Here is a 26,514-nt window from a genome sequence, read left to right as displayed (position 1 = left end):
CCCCCGAGAAAATGTTAGAAACAATGATATCCACAGACGCACACAGCCTGAACGGGGCAGAGAAGATGGACACCCTAAGCACCAGGACGTCCAAGAGGAAGGGCTCCGAGTGGGAGATCCTGGGCAACCTGGAGAAGGGTGTCCACTACACTATAAAGCCTAAAAGGTAAACTTTAAATAAATAAAAAGATTCAGAATTATAATTTGTTTAAATTGATATTAGAACATTAATGAATCATTTGTGTAAAACAATAGAGGAAAGGGGGTTAAATAACTATATGTCCCCACCCCGAGAACCCTGTTCCTACTTTTAATTTTGTCTTTGAATAGCATTGTAAATATTAACACAGCCACTTCGATACAAAAGAACTGAAAGCAATTTGCCAGCAAACGAAAAAGGTCCCCGAGGCAGGAGCCAGGTAGTAGTCTGGCTTATAAATCTATACTTAATACATTTATTAATATAATATGTTGTTTTTTTGGGGGAAAAAACGACTTCTCAAGAAAGCAGCCCCTAGACACATATATTCAGAGTAATAAAAGGTGTATTTTAAACAATATTTGTTATCAGGTACGAAGGATTCCTGTTGAAACGGCGGAAATGGCCGCTGAAAGGCTGGCACAAACGGTATTTTGTTATGGAGCAAGGTGTTCTCACCTATGGAAAATCAAATACCGACATTGCAAGGGGAAGAACACTAGGTAACTATCAAATTAGAATTTTTTTTAGTTACTGAAGTCAACTCAGCTGAAACCAGATTTAAGGAGATTTAAAACTGTTTCTCTCAATCATTTTATCCTTCATTTTAGGGAGAAACAGGGATGTATATTCTGCACAAGATTCTTTTTTTTCCCCAACCACATATTCATATTTTTTATTTAACCCCTCCCCCCTCCCCTTTAGCAGGGTCAACTATGCAGAATATACACCCCTATGGAGAAAGATGACAATGTCGCTCTAATCCAAATGTTACTTTTTATTCATGCCCAATTTGGCAAAGGAAATGTCTATTTAGAAAATTAAAAACTAATTCTTGTCAGGGAGGGAGGGGGCAGTAGTCCCCAAAGAATAATATTTTCTTTTTCGTTAGCCCAACTACTTTGTTGACTATTATTGAATTATGAATGACTCATAAAGTTGAGTGTCCAAACGTTTTAACCACTAATTGTAATCTACAGAAAGTGAAATTTTGTGTATTATTTGGGATGTACATCAATTTGTCGGCCATTGTCTTATCCCTTTAGATCCCTGGATTCTTATGCTATGTTTAGGTAAGTTTAACATCGGCGAGGCTGTGATCTCTGCCAACTATGGAGATATGAGAGTTGATATTGATGCAGATGAGAGTGTTCATCATATCAAATCTGACAATATGGAGGTACAGAGTTTTTTTTACTTCTCCACAGGGGTGAATATTCTTCATGGGATCCCCTGTTAAAGGTGGAAGGGACCAAGAAATATGTGTGAGGGGAAAAAATAAAGAGGCCATGACCTCTGCAAACTATGGAGATATGAGAGTTTATATTGATGCAGATGAGAGTGTTCATCATATCAAATCTGACAATATGGAGGTAAAAACACAGGGAGAGAGGGGACATTGGCCAGTTTTTTACACTAGTCCCCAAATTCATATAATGTTTTCTTGTTCGTTGGCTTAACAACTTTGAGGAGTTTTATTGAATTTTGATTAGTTGGTTCATTAAGTTGAGTGTCTAAACGTTTCAACCAGAAATTTTGATCTAAAAGAGGATAATTTTGTGTGTCATTATTGGGGATGTACATCAATTTATTTGCCATTGTCTCATTCTTTTTGATCACGGTTATATTTTACTTTTCCACGGATATGGTACTTTAAAACACAAAATCGGACAAAAACGAATTGTATTGTGATTCCGGATAATTCCGAACAAAAATACTACTTTGACAAAAAAATTAGTTTGCTATATAATTATCCAGTCCTTGGAACAATGATTTCCAAGGACAACAAGGTACAATATTTTAATAAAAGCCTAGGTTTCTATAATCAAATCCTAAAATTTTCCTAAACAGAATCATCTGCAATTTCGCAACAAGTTCATATACAACATACATTAGCAATTTTGTTTACAATTTTAAATTAATATTTATTTTGCTTATTAGATTATGACACTCTATACGAGTGTTATTGTTCGTTAGTTCCACCGTTTCATTTCAGACCTTTACTTTTATGGATGTTGTCATTCTTGTTTATTTAAAGCTTAAAAATACAGTAATTTAAATTTTTAGGAATTTGGTTTGTTTCTTGAACAGCTTCAGCAGCACAGGCTCTTCACTCAGAACATCTCTAACAATGGACAGGTAACAAATATTATCCTACTGTTTAAAGTACTAATGTTTTTTTGTCTGAAGCTAAATATCTTTGAAACTGCAGGTCCGAATTGATTGAACTTTTTCTGTGTGATTCATAAATGACTTTGGGTTGTTCAATGCTACTTCCCTTGCCCTCCTCTAGAGTCTAGGGGTGTACAACCTGTGATTTCTGGAGGGTTGTATCAGCCTTACTGCCGGTTGGTGGTCAGCAAGCAGCTCCAGGTGTAGGACGTCACCAGGCAGATTTCCCCATATTTAGTGGACAGCTTGACATTTTCAACTTTGAAATAAAAATGTTCTTCGTGAACTTTCACAAAACTAAAATAAAAGGGGAATATTTTAGGTTTAGAAAGATAAATTAAAAATGTATAAAACAAGCATGACTGGATTCATTACATAAATTTCTCGGAGCTTATAAATAACATTATTACAATAAACATGATTTACCTCTGGGGGTATATTATAGAGCCTGGGGTGGTAATTTGAACTCAAACTCTCACTGCGCTCGATTTATGACTAAAATGAAATCACTTTTGCATTTTGATTTTTTTGGAAAAATAAAATTTCTTTTTCTTTTAAAAAAAATAATTACCAGAAAAGGTATTAAAGGCTGCTAGGCCAACAATATTCAGGATAAAATCAGAATAACAGCACAATCTAAAATTTAAATAATTTTTTACTTTGTTATAAAGCTTATTAATATAATATTTCAAAAACATATAGAATTTTGGTTTCTTTTTACCTTGTTAACAACACAAAGTTCTTAGTGTTCCAACAATCTATCACAGCAACAGTAGGTACAATTTTCTAAATATAATACTTTATTGCTGAGGGCTTATTTTTTCTTCACTATTTTTTAACAATTTCTTTTTTAATAAATGTCTGCTTTACAAAAGTATACCTATTAATTATTAGGGCTTTGATCACTTTGAGCAGCTTAACAGTTTATACAATCATTCTAAAAAAAATAAATATTTTTTACATGTGAAGGATTGAATTAAAAATTAAGTTTTAAATGGATTTTTGTAACAAAATCTTACTTTGCTTTGAATTCTCCTTGTTTAGCCAGCTGTTTAGAAACGAGGTGGCTCGGAGCTTAAAAAGTCTTGATGTTTTGTTAAATCTTTCTGAAATGGATTTAATCTTTTTTTATAAAAATTTAAAAAAATCTTTTCAAAATTAAAATAATTTTACATGAGTGATGGTTGGCTTCTTGATATTACAGAACATTTAACCAGGGGGAATGAACGTTTTCTTTCTTGTTGAATTCTAAAATAGGGAACATGAATGCTTGTGGCGAAGCCAGCACACTGCCCGGGCGAAAAATAGAAAACGGATCATTTCCCCATCGATAGCTCCAAGAATATACTACTACATATATAAATATAAAATCTTTATTTATAAATAAAATTTTTAAAACATTAAATTAAATAGTTTTAAAAAGCATTGGATAAAATTATCACACAAAAAAGTTGTTTAAGATCATTGTTTTATTTAATCTACTAGCGTGGCGAATAAAATACGATGTATTACGTATTAAAAACCGCAAATAATTGTTGTATCACTAGTTAAATATAGAGCTCTTTCCTTCACTGTTGACAATAGCAGACAGAAAGAAGATCTTTGTTTTTGTTGTCGGCGCGGCATTCTCGCGCGAACCGTAGACGAATTATCACATAGATTTTTGACTATTTTCCATAGACGAATTATCACATATTTTTATCTTTCCTTATAGAAAAATTACGTAGATTTATTTATGCCATAGACGAAATATCACTTATTTTTGTATGGACGAAAATATTTTAGTTATTTTAACTTTTTCATTTTTTTTTTTTTTTTGGGATACTTTCCATTTAACTTTGAAAAGTATTATTTTTGTTATTTTCACTTTATTTTTGATTTATTTATTGTTTTTATAAGGTTCGTTTCGCAATTTCTAGTTGTAATACAGGGAAATTTGAGAGACGACAGATTTAAAGTGTTTAGGAACCCTTTATAGGTTAAAGTGTTTAGGAATCCTTTACAGGTTTGTCACTTTTTTGAGAATATCTTAAAAATCATATCTGCTGCTTGTTTCTGCACGGAATTTTTAATTTTCAATGGCGGAAAACTTTAAGCATTCCCAGGTTAACCTACAGGGGGCGGATTTTTGATTAAAGACAGTATTTAACTTGTCACTGAATGTTTTAATTATTCAAATCATTAACCCATAAGTGTTTATTTTGTAGAATTTTTTAAGTTTTCTTAGACAAATATACTCACCCAGGTAAGATAAGAGGGGCAGATAGATGATTTTTGGACAATTTTTTAATTTTTGTCACAGATTCTCAGGGATTTTTATTTCCCTTTTGAACGCTTAACATAACAGATTAAAGTTTATTTATTAACAAACAAATACTATGTTACTGACAAACCTTGGATTTTTAGTGTCCTGGCCATGCAGATTTTTTGTTTCACTGGTTTCCGCATGTGTCCACCACTTCTTGATACTGTAGGTCTGAAACTAGCTTGCTGGGCTGTGCTCTGTTGGACTTGTATATGAACATGGCATCAGCCTTGGCAGCTGCTGCCTCCATTATCTCTGTCAACATCAATTCATCCTCCGGATATATTACTGCTATGTGTTTGGAGGCTCTCCTGGTTGTCCTGGTTACTTCCTCTGTAGAATTTCTGTAGGTGACCTCTACAGCTCTTACATGTCCGTCCTTAGACGGAAACACCTCAGATATGATACCCAGCTTGAAAGTACGGTTGTTGGCAAACTTTTCACCTTCAGTCTTGGTGAAAATGATGACGTCACCTTTTACTGGTTGTCTTACCGTTTTTCCGTGGTTTCGGCCTCTGGGCACATAGTCTGCAAGCCGTTGGCTGTACCAGATTTTCCACCAGCCGTTGTACACTGCTTCAAGCTGTTGCAGAACGCGAGTTGGCTTGGCAATAGTACAAGGCATCAAAAGTGTTCTGTTACTGGCTCTACCATGCATCAATCGGGCCGGCGTTATCAGGTCCACGCCGTCCAAAGATTCTGCCCTTCCAGCTAGTGACAGCGGCATATTGTTCAGCTCACTGCACACATATGAAAAGGCGGTTTCATAGTTGAGTATGTCAAGCTTCAAGCCATCAAATGCATGATGGAACAGCCGTTTAATTTCACCTATGCTTCGCTCCACACATCCCTGGTAATGATGGGCGCCAACAGGTGCTATTTCATGCTTAATGCCAATTTGATATTTGCCATTAAGGGTCTTGGTTATGTCTGCTATACTTAACTCCATCTCTTTGCAGCCCTTTTTCAGTTGGCTACCTGCATCAATAAAAACTTTGTCAGGAACACAGTGCAGGTAACAGAATCTCATGAAGGCTGTGATAAACGCATCAGTGTCATATTTTGTCATCACATGGGCGGTTATGGCTGAAGTGGCAGGATCTTTAAACACAAGACACCAGACTTTTACTGTTGCCCGGTGGTTGTGCTCACATTGGGCATTGAAAGGCCCACAAATGTCAACTTGGACATTGTAAAAAGCAGGGGCAACTGTGACACGGTTCTCATGAATCCGTCCCAACTCTACCTGAACTTTTTTAGCTGCTTTACGCCGGCAAGTCATACACTTTTCTCGTATCTCCTTGGACAAGTCGCGCCCCTTTAGGATGTACGCTACAGTCCTGCTGTGCAGCAGTGTCTGGTTCACATTCCGGTGGTGTACTTCCCGTTGGTGAACATGTGTCATGATGGCGTAGGAAACAGGTGAATACCTGTCCAAGATAGGTTTACAGAATGACACAGGGCTTAAATCCGCAAACACATTTCCAGGATCATGAATATCTTCACTGTCTATTAGCCTGCCAACATAGTGGAGGATCCCATTAACTTCTTGCGCACCTTCATAATCCTTGGCTTTAGCAAACTGCTGTACTTCAGCTGTGCCTAGCCTAAAGTAGTAGTTTTCAGCAGCAGCTATTTCATCTCTGGTCAGGTGGTCCTTGATTGAATCAATAACAGGCAGGTAATGTGACACAGGTTTGCCGGATTTTTTCGAGGCTAACCATACTCCAAACCTGTATAAATTAGCCAAAATCCTAACAGATTTGCGCCAGCCGTATTTAGCTGGATCAAGTACATACTTTGACAGACTGTACCTGGCTGCCAAGCTGTCTTCAAGGGCCAACACCGTTGCAACAGCTTTTATCTCAGCCTTGGCTACAGCTTTCTCATCACCAGAAAGTTTTACTTCAGCAATACTTTTGGCAGGCCATTCAGATTTAGGGAGGTACATCCATTTCATACCTGTTTGCCAGCTTGACTGGCCATCTATGTCCTGTAGAGTTGTGCCAGGTCTTGTCCCAATATCCGCAAGGTTATTTGCTGACTCAACATGTCTCCATTAGTGTTTCTCAGAAAATCTCAGAATTTCAATTACATTGTTTCTGACACCTATGCTCATTGGCCGTGTATCTGTGTTCAACCAGAACAGAACAATAGTTGAATCTGAGAAAAAATAAACATTTTCCACCTTGTCCTTGAAGTTGTTGAGAACTGCTCTGCTAAGTGTTACTCCAAGAACAGCTGCACGGAGCTCAGCTCGGGGGATTGTTAGTCCGGTCACAATCTTGGATTTGGCTGCCACCAACCTTACCTGGGTTGATCCATCAGGCGCAGTGTAACGTGTGTGTACGCATGCTATGGCAAGGTCTTTGCTGGCATCTGTACAGACAAGTAGGTCAACTTTGCCTGCACCAGCAGCCGCACGCTGGAACTTGACATTTGGCAGCTCTTGCATAATTTCCAGGTGACTTACCCAGGTGTCCAGGTGTGTCGCGGGCAGACCATCATCCCAATCGGTTCCTAGCGATACAACTGTGCCGTAATCCTGCTTAAACTGGGCCGTGATGGGCGTAGCTAGCCCCAGTGGGTCCCAGTTGCTGGCGACTTTGCTCAAGAGGGTTCGTTTGGTGAAGTTTATAGACAGAGCCTCCTTGATGTCACCTGTCACAGGTTCAGGTCGCTTACCTCGGCGGGTCTTGCCAAAGTACAGTGGTTTTGGCTCCAGGGTCAACTTGTCCTCTTCTGGCAGCCATCTGTATCCAAGCAGCCCAACAGACTGACCGTCCGCAGATACTGCTTCATCAGGCTTTTTACCAGATAGAACAAATGCCTTGACCTCCATTTTTGCAAGGCCTAAGGCAAAGTTAAGGCCACTGATCTGAGTGGTCCTCTCTTCTGTAGAGTCTGATGATTCACTTGTGTCGTCGACATAGGTATGAGTCCGCAGGACATCAGCTCCATCCTTGTGTTCTGGATACTTTTCTATACAGTGTTCAGCAACTTGTTGGATAGCTTCAGTAGTCTGGTTTCCGCTGCTTATTACACCATATATCAAGGTCAACATAATCCTCTCCTCCACTTCCAGGTTTGGATCACAGTTTGGGTACCACAGGTAACGATGCCATTTGTAGTTCTGTGGTGTTAGTGACACATTGTTGTATGCCATTTTAATGTCAGTGGCAAAAGCATGAGGTCCTGCTCTAAAGTTAATCAGTAGGTGGAGCAATTTCTCAAGCCTGTTGCTGCCCTTGGCCAATGTGTCATTGAGAGACTTACCCGTCCTGGTGCCGCTGCTGGCATCAAAGACACACCTAGTGGGCGTGCTCAGAGAACCTTCTTTAGTAACAGTCCTCCATGGCAGATAGTAATAGGTCTGGCTGGATTCTATCTCCATTCTGATATCCAGGGGCAGGTCAGTAAGTCTGCAGCTGTAACCATTGTCTGCTAGCTTGTTGTGACTCTTCAGGACTTCAGCTAGCTGGTCAGGTTGTTGCTGGAGCTTCCTCATCTGACTGTGCAGGATTGCCATAGCTATGTGTCGGTTCTGGCCCAGTGATTCTTCAGGGTCAATGACAAAGGGTAGATCAGCCTCTACTCGTTGTTGGTCAGGTAAGAAACGGACAGATTGCTGTATAACCTGATCCTCCCGTTCCTCCTTCAAGCTCTGGTGCTCCAGGATGGCTCCTTTTTTACAGGTAGGACACCCACGGCAGTTTATACATCTATATGGAGCCTCTGAGCCAATATTTTCAAGTTCAAAGTATCTCCTTTCATCAGCTTTGGCTTGCAAGGCAGTGTGTTTGTCTCCTTGGAATGGGCAGGTGTCTATTCTGTCATCCTCCAGGAGACCTCTATCAACTGTCCAACCCTCAAACCTCCTAATATCAGTGAAGGCCTGATACACCTTAGCCTCAGCACATAAATAGGCAAAGGCTCCCAGCTGCTGAATGGCAGTATTTGCATGTTGCCAAGCTTCATGGGGGCCGCCTAACACACCCCTGTGGCCGCCAACACCAGCAAACATACTTTTGTACAGGCTCAAGCCACTGGGCAGGGTTGCAATCAGCTTTGGGTACAGCCAGGAATACTTAGAGCCTAACAGGATGTCCACTGTTTTACCACCAATACGTTTAGGTACAGTTGGCAGCTTTTCTCGTCCAGTGTAACTGTTGGCAACATCCATGTATGGTTCCTCTAGATCCCAGGTAGGAAACTCTGTTGTGACCTGGGACATCATCATACCTGTTACAGCAGCTCTGTTGTACTGCTTACTGTGTTGCTCAGCAAGTTTCAGGTACACCATAACATCTCCATGATCAAGCTTAACAGTCTGGCCGCCGGCAACATTCAGGTAAGTTGGGCCGGCACGGACTTCTGTCCCATCCAGCTCCAGCGCAGCTCTGGTGCTGATACAAGCACTAGAACATCCTGAATCATAAAATAGCAGTAGTGGCTCTCCACCCTTTGGTGCTTCAAACTCTTGCATCATAAATATGGCAGGTGGGTTAACATCAGGGTGTACATCAGCTGGGATATCTGCAGCATCACCTACCAGTGTTGAGTCTATGGTAGCATGTGCCATGTTGTAGAGCAGGTTCCCAGCAGGCAGCATCTCTCCCACAGCCTTTCTGAAGCTGTCCAAACGCTTCTTATTGTCATCAATGTGTAGAGGACAGCACAGGATGTGTCTTTGGGACCTGTGGCGCCCCCTAGTGCACTTTTCAACATTACAGAAGTGCTCTGTCCTGCAGTTGTTGGAGTGACGTGTCCACCAAGCGTCCATATCAGAGCTGTCAAAGTCTGCATCCAGTCTTAGGCACCTCATACAGCCCTTTGTTACAGTCGCAGCTTTCATCCGTTCCTTGACAGTGGATTTAATAAACTTTGGACACATGTAAAGATGGGTGTGTCTGCCAGAACAAAGTACACAGTCACGTGTTGCAGGTGTTGTACCTGAGCCAGTCTGTTCCAGTGGCTTGGTGACCGGTCTTGTGTCATTGCGTTTGGCTGAAGTCTTGTCTCGATTTCCACCTCTGTCAGCAGCTAACACAACCTCCTTCTCCTTACTCTTATCCTTGTCTTGGACCTTTCCTCCACGTCGTTGTTGGCGGTCCGGCTTCGCAGCTCCGCTGGGTTTGTCACGGTTGTCGTTGTTAGATGCATTATATTCACTAACTTCAAATGCCTTGAGGCTGATTTCTTCCTCCAAGAAATCAAGTAGGAGGCCAAAACATTTTTTACCATCTTGGATTCCTACAGAATTAGCATTGATGATATATCTTTTCAACAATTCATCAGCCTTGGACTTCAAACATAGGCTCTTGACAGTCCTATGTATATTCAATCTGTAAAGTTCACTCTCTGCTCCCCAGTCTGGGTCCATTTCCAGGGCAAACTTTTGCATTTTAAGCAGTACAGCCTGTATCTTGTACAGCCAATCAAGATGGAGAGAAGGTGCTGCTGTTAACCAGGGTTGTCTCCCAATTTCATTCAGCTCCTTCAGAAACTTGTTGTAAATATCTGGAACACTACCATAACGGGTCAAGAGTTTTTTCCAGCAGCTGTCAACAGATGCTTCTTGACAGCATATTGTTTGTGGGGTGCCACTGAGACATTGTTTCAGCAATATGTTCAGCCGTTCAGTATCAGTTAGCCCAGGTATGCTGCCCACATAAGCCATAAATTCACGTTTGAATGTGAACATGTCCAGGCCATTCACACCATCAAACACTGGCTTTGAAACACTCTTGGCTCTATGCTCGCTTGTACTACACATAGCCTTGAATCCGTAGCGCAGCTGTTGCAATTCTACCTGGTTCTTGGCAGCCTCAAGCTCTTTCTCCAGGTTAGTCTGGGCTTCGTGCAGTCTTGTGGCCTCATCATCTTTATCAAGGTCTGTAGCATCCTTGATAGCATTGTCCAGCTTCTTTAGTAGTTCACTGGCGCGGGTTGTGGACTCCTTCAGTTGGTTCATAAAGTCAGCCAGCTGTGAATCTGACCTGAGCTCTGTGTCTGTAATCCTAAACAGCTCTGACTCAAGCTCAACTGCCCTGGGAATAAGTGTTGCAATGGCATTGTCTACACATCTTGTTTTAGCATTGATTTGTGCATTATTCAGCCTAGGCACATTAACATTTCCACCAGCTGCGGCTGGCTGTAATGCGCGGATTCCAGGTAACTGTTCATTTCTGCGGGTAGCAACATGTGCACTTAAACCTGTTATCATTGTGCGGACAGTCTGATGGGCTTCCCTTGCCTCCTCTTTCTTGACGTTGATGGATGGATCATTCCCTTCATATACATCAAAAACAGATCTTGCGGTTCGGAGTGTGGCGGCGGCGGCATCGAGCTGCTTCAATATTACCTCTAGACGATCAACAGAGCTTGCACCAGCTGCACTAACTGCCTGTTCAAAGTCCTCAATCATGTACCTCACCTCAATGGTGTTCTTTTTGGCATCTTGTATGTCCTGTGCCATGTTGTCTGTGTTGTTGTTGTGGCCAAGTACTGAAACTGTGTGTGTCTGTGCTGTGGTTGAGTTAGGTTGGTAGAAGTGTGCTAACTCTTCATGAATCTCTTCACAAGTTCTTGTAAATGGCGTTGTTGAAATGTCTAATCGCCGTATTGATGGCGACTTTGGTGTCTGCGGCCCGGCTTCACTGCTGGTTGACGGCTGCCTGTCCTTGGGGACAGACTCTATGTTAGCCTGCGACGGTGATGCTTCGTTTAAGTTTGCAAAGCTTACTCTACGGGTCGGTGTAGATTCAGTGTCGGACGGGTCGGGCTGCAAGTGTAATGCAGGCGCAGATCGCGGCCCAGATGGCGGCTGGGCTTCAGTGGAATATCCCCTTGTTCTAGAGAGGGGAGGGGTTCTAGGTATACGGCTCCCCCCTGGAAAATTTTGAGTCGGTGGGGGGTCGTCGATATTGGCCGCCGGAAAACGTCTTGGAATCGTGTACGGAAGATTAGGACGGCGGCGGGGCGGCAAGTCTTCAACAGGACCAAGATCTTGCAGCTCCTTTGTAGTAATTTTCATTGGCTGTTTTTCAAACGCTTACTCAACTGGGCTGTAGGCAATTTATTTCGAAGCACCAGTAGCGGGAAAAATGTGTTGGTCTTACGACAGCCTGTTTTAATTAAGTGGCATGACGTTAGCACTGCCAAAAAACACAGCCAGCACCTCTTTTGGGTGGTGGTGACGCATACGGGGTGGCGCTTTTACGGCCCTGTCTGTCTAGCCTCCCGCCAAGGCTGCGTCTATCCTTATCTGTCAATAAAAACGAGCATGTATTAAATACAATTATAAGCAGTGATAATTACAATGAATTAATGAGTTTGAGTCGGGGCCAGCCGCGAAGCTGAATCCCCTCTGCGGCAGAGTTCCTCGCGGATGCTCCACCAGCTAGGGCTTACCAAACCCTTTTAAGCAGCTTGTTGTCCTGCTGCTTGACGTCCAGTAGTTGTCTTGGGACGTTCTCAGTTTTGTGAATGTACAACCTGTGATTTCTGGAGGGTTGTATCAGCCTTACTGCCGGTTGGTGGTCAGCAAGCAGCTCCAGGTGTAGGACGTCACCAGGCAGATTTCCCCATATTTAGTGGACAGCTTGACATTTTCAACTTTGAAATAAAAATGTTCTTCGTGAACTTTCACAAAACTAAAATAAAAGGGGAATATTTTAGGTTTAGAAAGATAAATTAAAAATGTATAAAACAAGCATGACTGGATTCATTACATAAATTTCTCGGAGCTTATAAATAACATTATTACAATAAACATGATTTACCTCTGGGGGTATATTATAGAGCCTGGGGTGGTAATTTGAACTCAAACTCTCACTGCGCTCGATTTATGACTAAAATGAAATCACTTTTGCATTTTGATTTTTTTGGAAAAATAAAATTTCTTTTTCTTTTAAAAAAAATAATTACCAGAAAAGGTATTAAAGGCTGCTAGGCCAACAATATTCAGGATAAAATCAGAATAACAGCACAATCTAAAATTTAAATAATTTTTTACTTTGTTATAAAGCTTATTAATATAATATTTCAAAAACATATAGAATTTTGGTTTCTTTTTACCTTGTTAACAACACAAAGTTCTTAGTGTTCCAACAATCTATCACAGCAACAGTAGGTACAATTTTCTAAATATAATACTTTATTGCTGAGGGCTTATTTTTTCTTCACTATTTTTTAACAATTTCTTTTTTAATAAATGTCTGCTTTACAAAAGTATACCTATTAATTATTAGGGCTTTGATCACTTTGAGCAGCTTAACAGTTTATACAATCATTCTAAAAAAAATAAATATTTTTTACATGTGAAGGATTGAATTAAAAATTAAGTTTTAAATGGATTTTTGTAACAAAATCTTACTTTGCTTTGAATTCTCCTTGTTTAGCCAGCTGTTTAGAAACGAGGTGGCTCGGAGCTTAAAAAGTCTTGATGTTTTGTTAAATCTTTCTGAAATGGATTTAATCTTTTTTTATAAAAATTTAAAAAAATCTTTTCAAAATTAAAATAATTTTACATGAGTGATGGTTGGCTTCTTGATATTACAGAACATTTAACCAGGGGGAATGAACGTTTTCTTTCTTGTTGAATTCTAAAATAGGGAACATGAATGCTTGTGGCGAAGCCAGCACAAGGGGCAAAGCAACTAGTAATTCATAACATGATAATTGACAAAAATATCAAAAAAAACAACCAAATAAAACATTCTGTAAACCATTAAAATGGAAATATGTTTACAATAAAGGGGGGGGGGGGGGGAAATGTGGTGACTCGTATATCAAGGTATATCTTAAATACAGTACTTCTCTTGTGATTTTGAAGATATTAAAACAAAATCTTTTTAGGTTGGTAAGTAAAAAATATTTGAATTAAGAAAACGGCGGCGGGACCGGCGGGACCGCCGCTCCCGCCGTCCGCCGCCTTTTTTCGCCGCCAACAAAATTTTTTTTTTTTTTGCATTTCTCGCCGAATTAGGAAATTTGGAATCATTTGAGACCATGTTATTTTTTTCAAAAATTTTTCCCCTTACAAGCAGCCCTGCGGGGGGACTTAAGTCATTTTTTTCAAATTCTCGTTTATTAAGGTATATCTTAAATTCAGTGCTTCTCCTGTGCTTTTCAAGATATTGAAACAAAATCTTTTGAGGTAGATCAGCAAAAAAAAATTTGGAATCATTTGAGACCATGTTATTTTTTTCAAAAATTTTTCCCCTTACAAGCAGCCCTGCGGGGGGACTTGGTCATTTTTTTCAAATTCTCGTATATCAAGGTATATCTTAAATACAGTACTTCTCCTGTGATTTTGAAGATATTAAAACAAAATCTTTTTAGGTTGGTAAGTAAAAAATATTTGAATTAAGAAAACGGCGGCTGGACCGGCGGGACCGCCGCTCCCGCCGTCCGCCGCCTTTTTTCGCCGCCAACAAAAAATTTTTTTTTGCATTTCTCGCCGAATTAGGCAATTTGGAGTCATTTGAGACCATGTTATTTTTTTCAAAAATTTTTTCCCCTTACAAGCAGCCCTGCGGGGGTTCAAATCTTTTGGGCTGGGTCAGTAATTACCCCAACTACTGGTATCTTTCAAAAAAAACGGCGGCGGGACCGCCGCTCCCGCCGCCCGCCGCCGTTTTCCGCCGCCACAAAAAAAAATTTTTTTTTGCATTTCTCGCCGAATTAGGCAATTTGGAACAATTTGAGACCGTTATTTTTTTCAAAAAATTTTCCCCTTACAAGCAGCCCTGCGGGGGGACTTAGGCAATTTGGAATCATTTGAGACCATTTTTGCGGCGGCGGAAAACGGCGGGAGCGGCGGTTTAATATTCTTTGTTTTAATATTTTTTACTGAACCATAAAAAGATTTGTTATAATATCTCAAAAAGCAAAGGAGAAGCCATGAATTTAAGATATACTATGATAAACGAGAATTTGAAAAAAATGTCCCCCCGCAGGGTTAGTTATAAGGGGAAAAATTTGAAGAAAAAAAACATGGTCTCAAATGATTCTAAATCGCCTAATTCGGCGAGAAATAAAATAAAAATTTTTTTTGAGTGGCGGAAAACGGCATAGGACGGCGGGAGCGGCGGTCCCGCCGCTGTTTTCCGCAGCCGTACCTCTGCCATTAGTTACTGACCTACCTAAAAATATTTTGTTTCAATATCTTTTAAATCACAGGAGTACCTACCACTGAATTTAAGATATACCTTAATGTACAAAAAAAGTCACCCCGCAGGGCTGCTTGTAAGGGGAAAAATTTTTGAAAAAAATAACATGGTCTCAAATGAATCCAAATTGCCTAATTCGGCGAGAAATGCAAAAAAAAAAATTTTTGTTGGCGGCGGACGGCGGGAGTGGCGGTCCCGCCGCCGTTTTCTATTCAAATATTTTTTACTTACCAACCTAAAAAGATTTTGTTTCAATATCTTTAAAATCACAAGAGAAGTACTGTATTTAAGATATACCTTGATATACGAGAATTTGAAAATAATGAAAAGTCCCCCCGCAGGGTTGCTTGTAAGGGGAAAAATTTTTGAAAAAAATAACATGGTCTCAAATGATTCCAAATTGCTTAATTCGGCGAGAAATGCAAAAAAAACAAATTTTTGTTGGCGGCGAAAAAAGGCGGCGGACGACGGGAGCGGCGGTCCCGCCGCCGTTTTCTTAATTCAAATATTTTTTACTTACCAACCTAAAAAGATTTTGTTTTAATATCTTCAAAATCACAAGAGAAGTACTGTATTTAAGATATACCTTGATATACGAAAATTTGAAAATAATGACTAAGTCCCCCCGCAGGGCTGCTTGTAAGGGGAAATTTTTTTGAAAAAAATAACATGGTCTCAAATGATTCCAAATTGCCTAATTCGGCGAGAAATGCGAAAAAAAAAATTTTGGTGGCGGCGGAAAACGGCGGCGGGCGGCGGGAGCGGCGGTCCCGCCGCCGTTTTTTTTTAAAGATACCAGTAGTTAGGGTAATTACTGACCCAGCCCAAAAGATTTCATCCAATTATCTCTAAAACTAAGGGAGTAGCACCCAAAATAAAATTGCTGGTATGTCGTGGCACGAGTCACCACATTTCCCCCCCCCCCCCCCCTTTAATAAATTTCATGGTATTGAAAAAGAAACTGAATAGCTAGGTACCAAAAATTACCTAAGTATTATTTCTTTTGAGAATAATATTTATTTCATCTGATTCAAAAAGTATATCCTAAAAAAAGTATATCCTAAAAGTACCAATTGATCTTCGATGTTTTTATGCTTGTATTAAAGGCTGTGTTAATATTCCCTACGCAATTGATTGTTTTTTGAAGACCCAATTGAAAGTCGGCACAGGGTCCTCGGGGTGGGAACATACAGTTATTCAACCCCTTCCTCCTCTAGGATTGTTTTACTTTAATCCTGTATTAGAAAATTTCATATGCATGTACACATTGTATTAATACTTTATTTTAGACAATTGATGAGGGCGTAGCAACCTCCCCTGGCCTAGGAACTACAGGAACATTGACCCGCGGAGCAACTCTCACCCCCGGGGGACGCTCTACTCGTTCTACTCTTATCAGTAAGTTTTCTTCTTGTTGAGAATAAAAACTGGGAGTAGCGAAGCTGTTCTTTATATAAAGAAGATATGTACTCCATCGCATAAAACTATGATTACCACGGATCTAAAGGGATAAGACAATGGAAAATAAATTGATGTAAATCCCAAATGATGATAAACAAAATTATCTCTTCTGTAGAATAAAATTAAATTGGTGGTTGAAACGTTTGAACGCTTAACTTAATGAACCAATGTTTTAATTGATAATATTAATGATTAATATCCGCTGTATAGGAACCGGTTCTCAGCCATACTGAAAAATCATGTATAGCATCTTATGACAGACAATTTTATTTATCGCGCCGTATTATAGACAGTTTTCTGCGTTATTCAAATAATCATGAAACTGGTTTCAATCTTGTTTTTTTTTTATTTTAATATCCGCGGAAAGCTGTTTATACGATAAATAACTATTCTAACCTTGTAGGTGAGTTCTCTCAGCTTGATGATAGCATTAGCGCGCACATGGAACATATGAACAGTCAACTTACATCACTTATAGAAATGCTACAGGTACAGTTGTATGGATATTAGTGCTCACATAGAACATATGAACAGCCAACTTACATCCCTTATAGAAATGCTACAGGTACAGTTGTATGGATATTAGTGCTCACATAGAATATATGAACAGCCAACTTACATCACTTATAGAAATGCTACAGGTACAGTTGTATGGATATTAGTGCTCACATAGAACATATGAACAGCCAACTTACATCCCTTATAGAAATGCTACAGGTACAGTTGTATGGATATTAGTGCGCACATGGAACATATGAACAGTCAACTTACATCACTTATAGAAATGCTACAGGTACAGTTGTATGGATATTAGTGCTCACATGTAACATATGAACAGCCAACTTACATCACTTATAGAAATGCTACAGGTACAGTTGTATGGATATTAGTGCTCACATAGAACATATGAACAGCCAACTTACATCCCTTATAGAAATGCTACAGGTACAGTTGTATGGATATTAGTGCTCACATAGAATATATGAACAGCCAACTTACATCACTTATAGAAATGCTACAGGTACAGTTGTATGGATATTAGTGCTCACATAGAACATATGAACAGCCAACTTACATCCCTTATAGAAATGCTACAGGTACAGTTGTATGGATATTAGTGCGCACATGGAACATATGAACAGTCAACTTACATCACTTATAGAAATGCTACAGGTACAGTTGTATGGATATTAGTGCTCACATGTAACATATGAACAGCCAACTTACATCACTTATAGAAATGCTACAGGTACAGTTGTATGGATATTAGTGCTCACATAGAACATATGAACAGCCAACTTACATCCCTTATAGAAATGCTACAGGTACAGTTGTATGGATATTAGTGCTCACATGGAACATATGAACAGTCAACTTACATCACTTATAGAAATGCTACAGGTACAGTTGTATGGATATTAGTGCTCACATGGAACATATGAACAGTCAACTTACATCACTTAAAGAAATGCTACAGGTACAGTTGTATGGATATTAGTGCTCACATAGAATATATGAACAGCCAACTTACATCACTTATAGAAATGCTACAGGTACAGTTGTATGGATATTAGTGCTCACATAGAACATATGAACAGCCAACTTACATCACTTATAGAAATGCTACAGGTACAGTTGTATGGATATTAGTACGCACATGGAACATATAAACAGCCAATTTACATCACTTATAGAAATGCTACAGGTACGGTTGTATGAATATTAGTGCGCACATGGAACATATGAACAGCCAACTTACATCACTTATAGAAATGCTACAGGTACAGTTGTATGGATATTAGTGCGCACATGGAACATATGAACAGCCAACTTACATCACTTATAGAAATGCTACAGGTACAGTTGTATGGATATTAGTGCTCACATAGAACATATGAACAGCCAACTTACATCCCTTATAGAAATGCTACAGGTACAGTTGTATGGATATTAGTGCGCACATGGAACATATGAACAGTCAACTTACATCACTTATAGAAATGCTACAGGTACAGTTGTATGGATATTAGTGCTCACATGTAACATATGAACAGCCAACTTACATCACTTATAGAAATGCTACAGGTACAGTTGTATGGATATTAGTGCTCACATAGAACATATGAACAGCCAACTTACATCCCTTATAGAAATGCTACAGGTACAGTTGTATGGATATTAGTGCTCACATGGAACATATGAACAGTCAACTTACATCACTTATAGAAATGCTACAGGTACAGTTGTATGGATATTAGTGCTCACATGGAACATATGAACAGTCAACTTACATCACTTAAAGAAATGCTACAGGTACAGTTGTATGGATATTAGTGCTCACATAGAATATATGAACAGCCAACTTACATCACTTATAGAAATGCTACAGGTACAGTTGTATGGATATTAGTGCTCACATAGAACATATGAACAGCCAACTTACATCACTTATAGAAATGCTACAGGTACAGTTGTATGGATATTAGTGCGCACATGGAACATATGAACAGCCAACTTACATCACATATAGAAATGCTACAGGTACAGTTGTATGGATATTAGTGTATGGAAAATTGGCGGTTTCCTTCAAAGTGCTCATATAATAAAATTAAATGAAGAGAAAAAAACAAGTCTTTGACATGAACGTTATTTATTGAGAGTAGAAACTGTTTTTTTTTCATTATCCAGAAAAAAACAGGTTTTTTTTTAATTTAGCGTTTTTAAATTGATCCAAATATTGTTTTAGAGATTAGAGGAAGCTGAAGCCGGAAATCTGCAGGGCAAAAAACGGCTCTTCCACCTGCGCAAGAAAAAATCCGGGAATCACAATTCGCACAGTGCCAGCAACACACTAACCACCAGCGCAGGTTCTGGTGTCAGATCATCTGGAGGGGGTGGTCAGGTTCCGGTGCCATCCGCTACAAAGTCTGATAGGGGTAGTCCAGTACCCTCCACTATAAGTTCACAGGTATTGTATAGTAAGATATCATCATTTTACTTGTAGATTTTCTTTATTGATAAATTAAATCATTGAAGGATATTTTATCGAAAGAAATTTATTTTACATATTTGCATTTTACTTATTTTACCAAAAATATCATTATCCGCGGGGCGACGCTATATTTTCAAATTTTTTATTTCTCTTGCAAGGGCAGCCAGTCGTTACTTTTCCAACTTTTTACTCGATTTATGGAAAATAGACCTACCAAGGATTACTAATACCAAATTTCATCCTGAAATTCGGATTCTAAGTGCCATTTGCGCATTGATTACGAGATGGTTGCATTACCCCCCCCCCCCCCCCCCCTTTATAAAATCTTTAAGACTTTGAATGGTTAATTCAGGACATGGACATTGACAGTTGCCTGTCTGCTTCTCTAGTAAGTTCATCTCTAAGTGGTTCTAATCCCAGCCTGAATACACTGTCAGGACATTATGGAATGGCTGCCAGACCTGTCAGCTTTTCTGCTGATACCTCTCTTGCCAGAGCCCAAGGTAAACAATAAATCATAAAGTTTAAAGATTTGATTTGATATTATTCAAGGTTACGGTTTAATGAACGTAATAATCTGACGTTTTTATCTTTTTTTTTCTTCAAAGAAGCATATTTTTTTACTTCTAGGGGCACGTAAAAAGTTTTCTTTTAAATCTATTTAAAGATCAGCTGTTTATCAAAAATATCCACTAGGCGGTGCTTTATATTTTTTTTTTGATTTTGGCGATTACTCTTGGGAGGTTGGTGGCACCCTCTTCCCAAATAGCTATAAACCTTTCCAGGATATGAGAAGCTACACTGTAAAGGAGAACCATATCAGTTAAGCGGTTAGTGAAATCCCTCGGTGCAGACAGAAAGACAAAGATCCTTTTACTTTATTGTAAGAGTCAAGATATTGATTAAGTTGACTTAAACTGAAACAAATTTTAACTTAATTTTGATATGTTCAGTAAAAGCATCACTGGAGGGATGTTCTAAGGAAGACATAGTCCAGCTGGCCAATGATACACAGTCAGATCTGGGAATTATGAAGGTAAGAGAAAATTGGTTCGAGATTATCATTAATGCCATCCTCAATATTTTTGCATCAGATAATCCCATGGATCTAAAGGGATAAGACAAGAACCGGTAAATTGATACACATCCCTAATAATGATACACAAAAGTACACTTTCTGTAGATTACAATTAGTGGTTGAAACAATTGGACACTTAAGCTAATCAACCAACCAATGAAAATTCAATAAAAGTTCCAAAAGTTTTTAAGCCAACGATAAGAAAACGATATTATAAATCTAGGTGGACTAGTGTAATAAACAGCCCATTGTCCTCTCCCTCTTTGTAAACTTGGAGTGGAAGTTAAGAATAATATTACAAAAAAATCAAACAGGAAATAAAATTAGTCATTTTAAATGTTTTTTTTTAGGATAGATACAAAAAGCAAAGAGATCATATTCGACAGCTTTTAGAGAATGAATCAAAATCCAACAGCCTTCAACCACAGGTAACAAAGGGATAGGACAATGGCCGATAAATTGATATACATCCCCAATGATAATACACAAAATTACCTTTACGTAGATTACAATTATTGGTTGAAATAATAAACACTTAACTTGATGAACCAACCAACTAAAATTCGATAAAAATCTCTAAAGTTGTTAAGCTAAAGAATAAGAAAACGTTATTATAAAACTTTGGCGACAAGTGTAATAAACAGCCCAATGTCCCCTCACTCCCTGGGTAACAACGATTATAATTTTTCAGTTAGGACGGGGTTCTCCTCGATTTCACGGTATCATCTAGAAAACCCAGAGCATCATCCACTTGATCAGTAGGAGGGAAGGGGGAAATCGTTATTTTAGCTGGGTACAATTTTCACTTTATTAAATTGTATGATAATCTGGTGTAAGATCCAAGTAATACTTAGCCTATTGCTAGAAAGGTCTTTTATGCTTTTCTAGATCTTTACGTGAAAATTTATTGTTCTTTTTAGTTTGCCTTGATCTCCTCGCTGCGGCAGTCGCTGAATATGGCCCTGCAGCAGAACAACACGCTGCGTAGCAAGCTGGCCAGGATACACGCAGAATCGGACGTAGCAGAAATTCCGGTTCTGGCCGCGCCACAGGAATAATTTCATATCTATTATACATTTAAAATAATTGAGATTAATTCCAAAAAATCACAAAGCCTATGCGTGATTTTCCGATGTCGTTGGGGGTCAACACAAAGTAAAATTTGACAACCTTTATCTGCCCCCAAATATTATTTTAAAGGGGTAGTTTCACGAAATGCATTTGAACTTAATTTAGTGAACTGCATATTTTTTCCTGGTTAATTGGTTAAACTACATTTATATGGCATATATTTGGACGAATTTCAATTTTCTACCACGTAGTTTTTAAAATATCAAGACTTGAAAATTGTCTTTTTAAATTGCATATATCACAGAAAGATGATTTTCAAGTTTTGATATTTTCAATCTACGTGGTAGAAAACTGAAATTCTTTCAAATATATGCCATATGAATATAGTTTAACCCATTAACTAGCAAAAAATATGCGGTTCACTAAATTAAGTTTAAATGTATTTCGTTAAACTACCCCTTTACTTCGCTTGTTGGTTATACCTTATTCCTGAATTGAGGTAATGTTTCCACTACTATCAAAAAACATTGATAATGTTAAACCTGGTGGTAAATAAATCGCAACCACATGAGTTGCCTTGGCGGTTGTAGAAACATTAACATTTTTATACACACTAGGAAGTTTTAGCGATTCCCTTGGCAATTAGATTTTTTAAATTTAAGATATCATTTAGAAAAAACCTTCAAACTCGTGTTTAATTGATTATGCCCAGACATAAAATGATAATTTTCATATTTGTATAAGGTGAAATAAATATGAAATGCATTAATCAGGAATCAACTCTTACCCGTGGCATCAATGGATCTCTCTCCTATTCCTCCTCGTGTATGTCCGAGTTCTTTGATGCCAGAGAGTACGCAGAGTCGGGAGAAGATACGGATGATGACATCTCTGATTACGACATCAGTGACACTGCAGAGTCAGGCACGGAGGAGGAGGAGAATATCTACCTGGAGGCGGACTCAACCTCGCCTGTCACTGAAACTACGTCATCAGAGAAGACTATGGAGCTTGAGGCATTAACAACTGGCCGTAGACGTGTTTTACCTGTTCCTAAAACAGAAACAGAAGGGGTTAATCTATTTAACTTGTTAAGAAAGAATATTGGTAAAGATTTGTCTAAAATATCGATGCCAGTGACACTGAATGAGCCCCTGTCTACGCTGCAACGGATATGCGAGGAGTTGGAATATGTTGAGCTGCTTGAAAAAGCTGTCAAGAGTGACACACAGTTGGAGCGTATTCAGTGGGTGGTGGCATTCAGTGTCAGCTGTTACGGGTCGTACAACGCCAGGGCCAGTCACAAGCCATTTAATCCCCTGCTCGGGGAAACCTTTGAGTGTGTGAGGGAGGACAAAGGATTTAAGTTTGTATCGGAGCAGGTGTCCCACCATCCGCCAATATCGGCGGCGCATGCCACCGGCGCCGGCTGGGAGTGGTTCCAATGCCTGCGCATGCGCTCAAAATTCTGGGGCAAATCAATGGAGTTTCAGCCGGAGGGTAAGGTTTGCCTGACCCTCGATCTTGGAGATGGTAGAAAAGAGACGTATACCTGGAATAAGGTTACAAGCTGTATTCATAATCTGTTGGGAGCAGAGAGATGGGTGGATCTTTATGGTGAATCCGTGGTTGAATGTTCCGAGTCAGGTCTGGCCGCCAGAATTCAATTTGTAAAGGTAGGATTGCTTTGAAACTATCGAAATTTGGAATCTTATACAAAATAGCCTCTATCAAAATTTCCTTATGTACAAAATAGCCTCTTAACAAAATATCCTCTAGTAAAAAATAACAAAACAGCCTCTACTATACAGAAATTTTAAAAAAAATTGTGGGGTTTACATATAATTTTTTTTATCGTCATTGAAGATCATATGTGATCATTTTTGGAAAATTAATAATTCTTTAAAGTACCTAGGGTTATGTACTTTAATTAAATTGTAAGTTTTAATAGAATATTTTAAATTTTAGGCCAGTTATTGGTCAACTAAGCGATATGAACTATTCGGAACTATAACAGATGCTGAAGGTTCTGTGCTACAGAATTTATTTGGGAAATGGAGCGAGGCGCTGTATGTTGGTAAAGCTCCTAGCGCCAAGTGTATCTGGAGGCCGGGAGCCTTGCCTGAAGATTCACATCTCTACTATGGATTCTCAAGGTAAGGCCTAAAGTTAGATGCTAACAACATTTAGACATTTTTATTTTGATAGACAACCGACCCTTTGAGTGCACAACTTTTGTCAGGAAGTCCTGACTGTACACGGTAATGAGTTGCGCCTGTTTATTAGCCAAGGCATTCACTCTTCTCTAACTATTAATATCACGCGCCTAACATGGCAGCAGTAGGTACTATTTTTAACATCTCTAGAATGACGGGATGTGCTCCAGTCTCGAACCCGTATTACTACAAATATAAAGGACAAGTATAAAAGCCTTTATTTTATATTGAACTTGATATTTATTTTCAATCTGTAGGTTTGCTATTGAGTTGAATGAACTGATGCCTTCCGAGGCTCCAAGTTTGCCTCCAACAGATGTCCGTTGGAGGCCAGACCAGAGAGCTCTGGAGGATGGAAAGATTGCGGAGGCTGAAAGCATTAAGCTTGGCATTGAACAGGTAGGAACTAATACTTTATACCTCTTAAGTTTTTGAAGTTTTCCAATGTTGGTTAAAAAAAGTTCTTCGCCCTTATCTCACCCTCTTAAATAATCGATGGGGTGTATATTTTCAAAAGGGGGGGGGTGGGGGAGAGAAATTCGAAGAAGGAAATATTACGCATTTTTACTAAATTAATAAAGGAAAGAAGTATAGATGGGTGTGGGAAAAGAAATCCGACTAGAAAATATTCACTTATGAAAAAACTAGATTAGTTCAACATGAAAAATCTTAATTAAATTAGTTCAACATGAAAAATCTTAAGAAACTAGATAAATTCCAAGAATGACATGTAAATGAAAATTGTTTAGGCTCATTATTTCACTTGTAATGCTAGATCAATCAATCAATCAATCAATCAAGGAACCTTGGTAATAATCCAAGAAACCAGGAAGCATTCGATACCAGCAATATTTTACAACGAACTTTTCTTGACCCATAAATATTGTCTAGGCACAGCGGGACCGCCGGCGGCAGCGGGAGACCGGCCAGCTGACCATCCCCTTCAGACCTCTGTGGTTCCAGGAAATAGCCTCCGCTACGGAGGAGGACTCCTCGGAGGAAGAAACTAAACCTGAACGATGGACATTCAATCATAAATATTGGTCAATGAAAACACAAGGCTTTCAAGGCATCGAGTTCGAAGCCCTTTGGTGATTTATTATTATCTCTTGCCAGTTGACATAGCTCAAATGTTAATTTTGAAATTTTTGTCCATCACTTATGAAAATTACTGAAATTACAAAAAAAACCATTCTATTTTGAACATATTTAAGTTATCAGAAACCAGTAAAAAATTTTACTTATTAACTTGCATTTTTATCATAAGAATTTTCTTTTTATGACAAATATGCCAATTAAGGTATTGAAGCTCTTTATAGTGACTATAAAAATGACGTCATACAATACAAATGACCAATGATAAGCCAATACACAGACTAAATTACCAAATGGCTGGACAAAATACATTTAATAGACAAATGTTAGGTCAGTATGACTTCATTTTTATAGGCACTATAAAAACCTTGGTTTATTTGAGAAATTGATCTAAGCATTTCTAAACATAGCGCTTATCATGGCGTGATTCAAAGAGATTTTTAAAGATAATGTTTTACTATATGTATGTATAGTTAGTTTATGTGTTTAGACTACGACAAATTCACATTTTTATATCAAAGGTTGTAATATAGGAAGCACAATCGATAATTCTTTCTTATTCTAATAATGTATAACTATATGTGTATAGATTGATGATTATAAGAAACTTGATATCGCTTTAATTGTTAACAACTTAACTTAAGATCTAAAATTAAAATTAAGATAATTTTATCCATTTGTAGCGCGACTAACTATAGCAATAATTGAAATGTGTTATTTTTTTTATAGGAAGCTGTTTATAGTGCCTATAAAAAAATACAATACAAATGACCAATGACAGGCCAATACACAGACTAAATTACCAATGGTAGGCTAGTATACATTTCATTTGACAAATGGTAGGCCAGTATGATGTCATGTCTTGTAAGCACTAGAAAAATCTTCTTTGGCAGGTTTTGTAGGTAAATTCTGTTTTTTTATGTATGTTATAAGCAGTTTTTGCTTTTAATTTTGTTAAGAAACAAAAAAGATTTTATTAACTTGCTCCAATGTAATAACATACAAACAAACCCTATTTTTAGAGTAGCTGTGTTCCTAAAAATAATCCAGCACTACAATGTTTAAAAGTCCAAATTCTCACCTCTATAAAAAAAATTCAGATCTGGTTAACAAAAAATTTCGGATCAAGTTGGCTACACGAAGAAAGTTCTTTCTTTTTCAAATTAAAAGGCGTGACCAAACGGCTGTTGTTTTATTTATTAAATGCAAGTGCACACTATGAGAATCGTCTAATCGAGGCCTACAAATCAGGGAGGGAGGGGACATTGGGCTGTTTGTTATACTATTGCACAAAGTTTTATAATAACGTTTTTTTTATTGGCACTTATTGAATTTTGATTGGTTGGTTGATTAAGATGAGTGTCCAAACGTTTCAACCACAAATTTCAAATAAAGGCTGGGTAATTTTGTGTATCTTTAATGGGGATGTGCTTTAATTGATCGGCCATTGTCTTATCCCTTTAGAACCCTGAAAAAAATACCTTTCTTTTTATACCCGACTTGATACCATATTCATATCTTTATGCTCAAATTATTCTCTTTTTCAAACAATGATGCCAAAATATTAAGATCTTTTATACGACGTGATTTTTATATTTTCTGCGTACAATATGCGCCAAGGCATTATGTGATTACAATTAATATTGTAGATTTTAAAGTAATTTGATGGCATTTTTATATATATATATTTCTATTATTTTCATTATATTTCTATTATATGTGTCTTTATTTTTCATAAATCTAAATATTA

General features: G+C 38.3%; 1 protein-coding gene and 2 long non-coding RNA genes across 5 annotated transcripts; 1 reads left to right on the top strand and 2 right to left on the bottom strand.

Annotated features, from left to right (window-relative positions):
• The first annotated feature begins 11 nt into the window (after window positions 1–11).
• LOC145315733 (oxysterol-binding protein-related protein 3-like) lies at window positions 12–26,514 on the top strand. Its single transcript, XM_080155769.1, has 15 exons — window positions 12–166; window positions 572–702; window positions 1,273–1,379; window positions 2,267–2,338; window positions 16,141–16,249; window positions 16,716–16,801; window positions 19,059–19,280; window positions 19,657–19,807; window positions 20,258–20,340; window positions 20,733–20,810; window positions 21,303–21,438; window positions 22,231–23,129; window positions 23,422–23,609; window positions 23,927–24,068; window positions 24,561–26,514. Exons 1-15 carry the CDS (start codon window positions 12–14, stop codon window positions 24,762–24,764), a joined length of 2,763 nt encoding a protein of 920 aa, XP_080011895.1. The 3' UTR covers window positions 24,765–26,514.
• Window positions 2,496–3,509, bottom strand: LOC145315739 (uncharacterized). Of its 2 annotated transcripts, XR_013878127.1 has the most exons (6): window positions 3,391–3,509; window positions 3,252–3,308; window positions 3,093–3,157; window positions 2,943–3,007; window positions 2,798–2,866; window positions 2,496–2,668 (listed from the first exon to the last, which is right to left on the bottom strand). It is a non-coding gene; the product is annotated as an uncharacterized LOC145315739 (long non-coding RNA). The 2 variants fall into 2 exon arrangements; XR_013878126.1 differs by having other exon boundaries at window positions 2,496–2,866.
• LOC145315737 (uncharacterized) lies at window positions 12,136–13,172 on the bottom strand. Of its 2 annotated transcripts, XR_013878125.1 has the most exons (6): window positions 13,054–13,172; window positions 12,915–12,971; window positions 12,756–12,820; window positions 12,606–12,670; window positions 12,461–12,529; window positions 12,136–12,331 (listed from the first exon to the last, which is right to left on the bottom strand). It is a non-coding gene; the product is annotated as an uncharacterized LOC145315737 (long non-coding RNA). The 2 variants fall into 2 exon arrangements; XR_013878124.1 differs by having other exon boundaries at window positions 12,136–12,529.

Source organism: Acartia tonsa, chromosome 4 (genome assembly GCF_053477335.1).
Source record: "Acartia tonsa isolate MP-2025a chromosome 4, ASM5347733v1, whole genome shotgun sequence".
Classification (NCBI taxonomy): Eukaryota; Metazoa; Arthropoda; class Copepoda; order Calanoida; family Acartiidae; genus Acartia; species Acartia tonsa.
The sequence above is the reverse complement of the archived record's forward strand: the minus strand, read 5'-3'. Positions and strand labels throughout refer to the sequence as shown.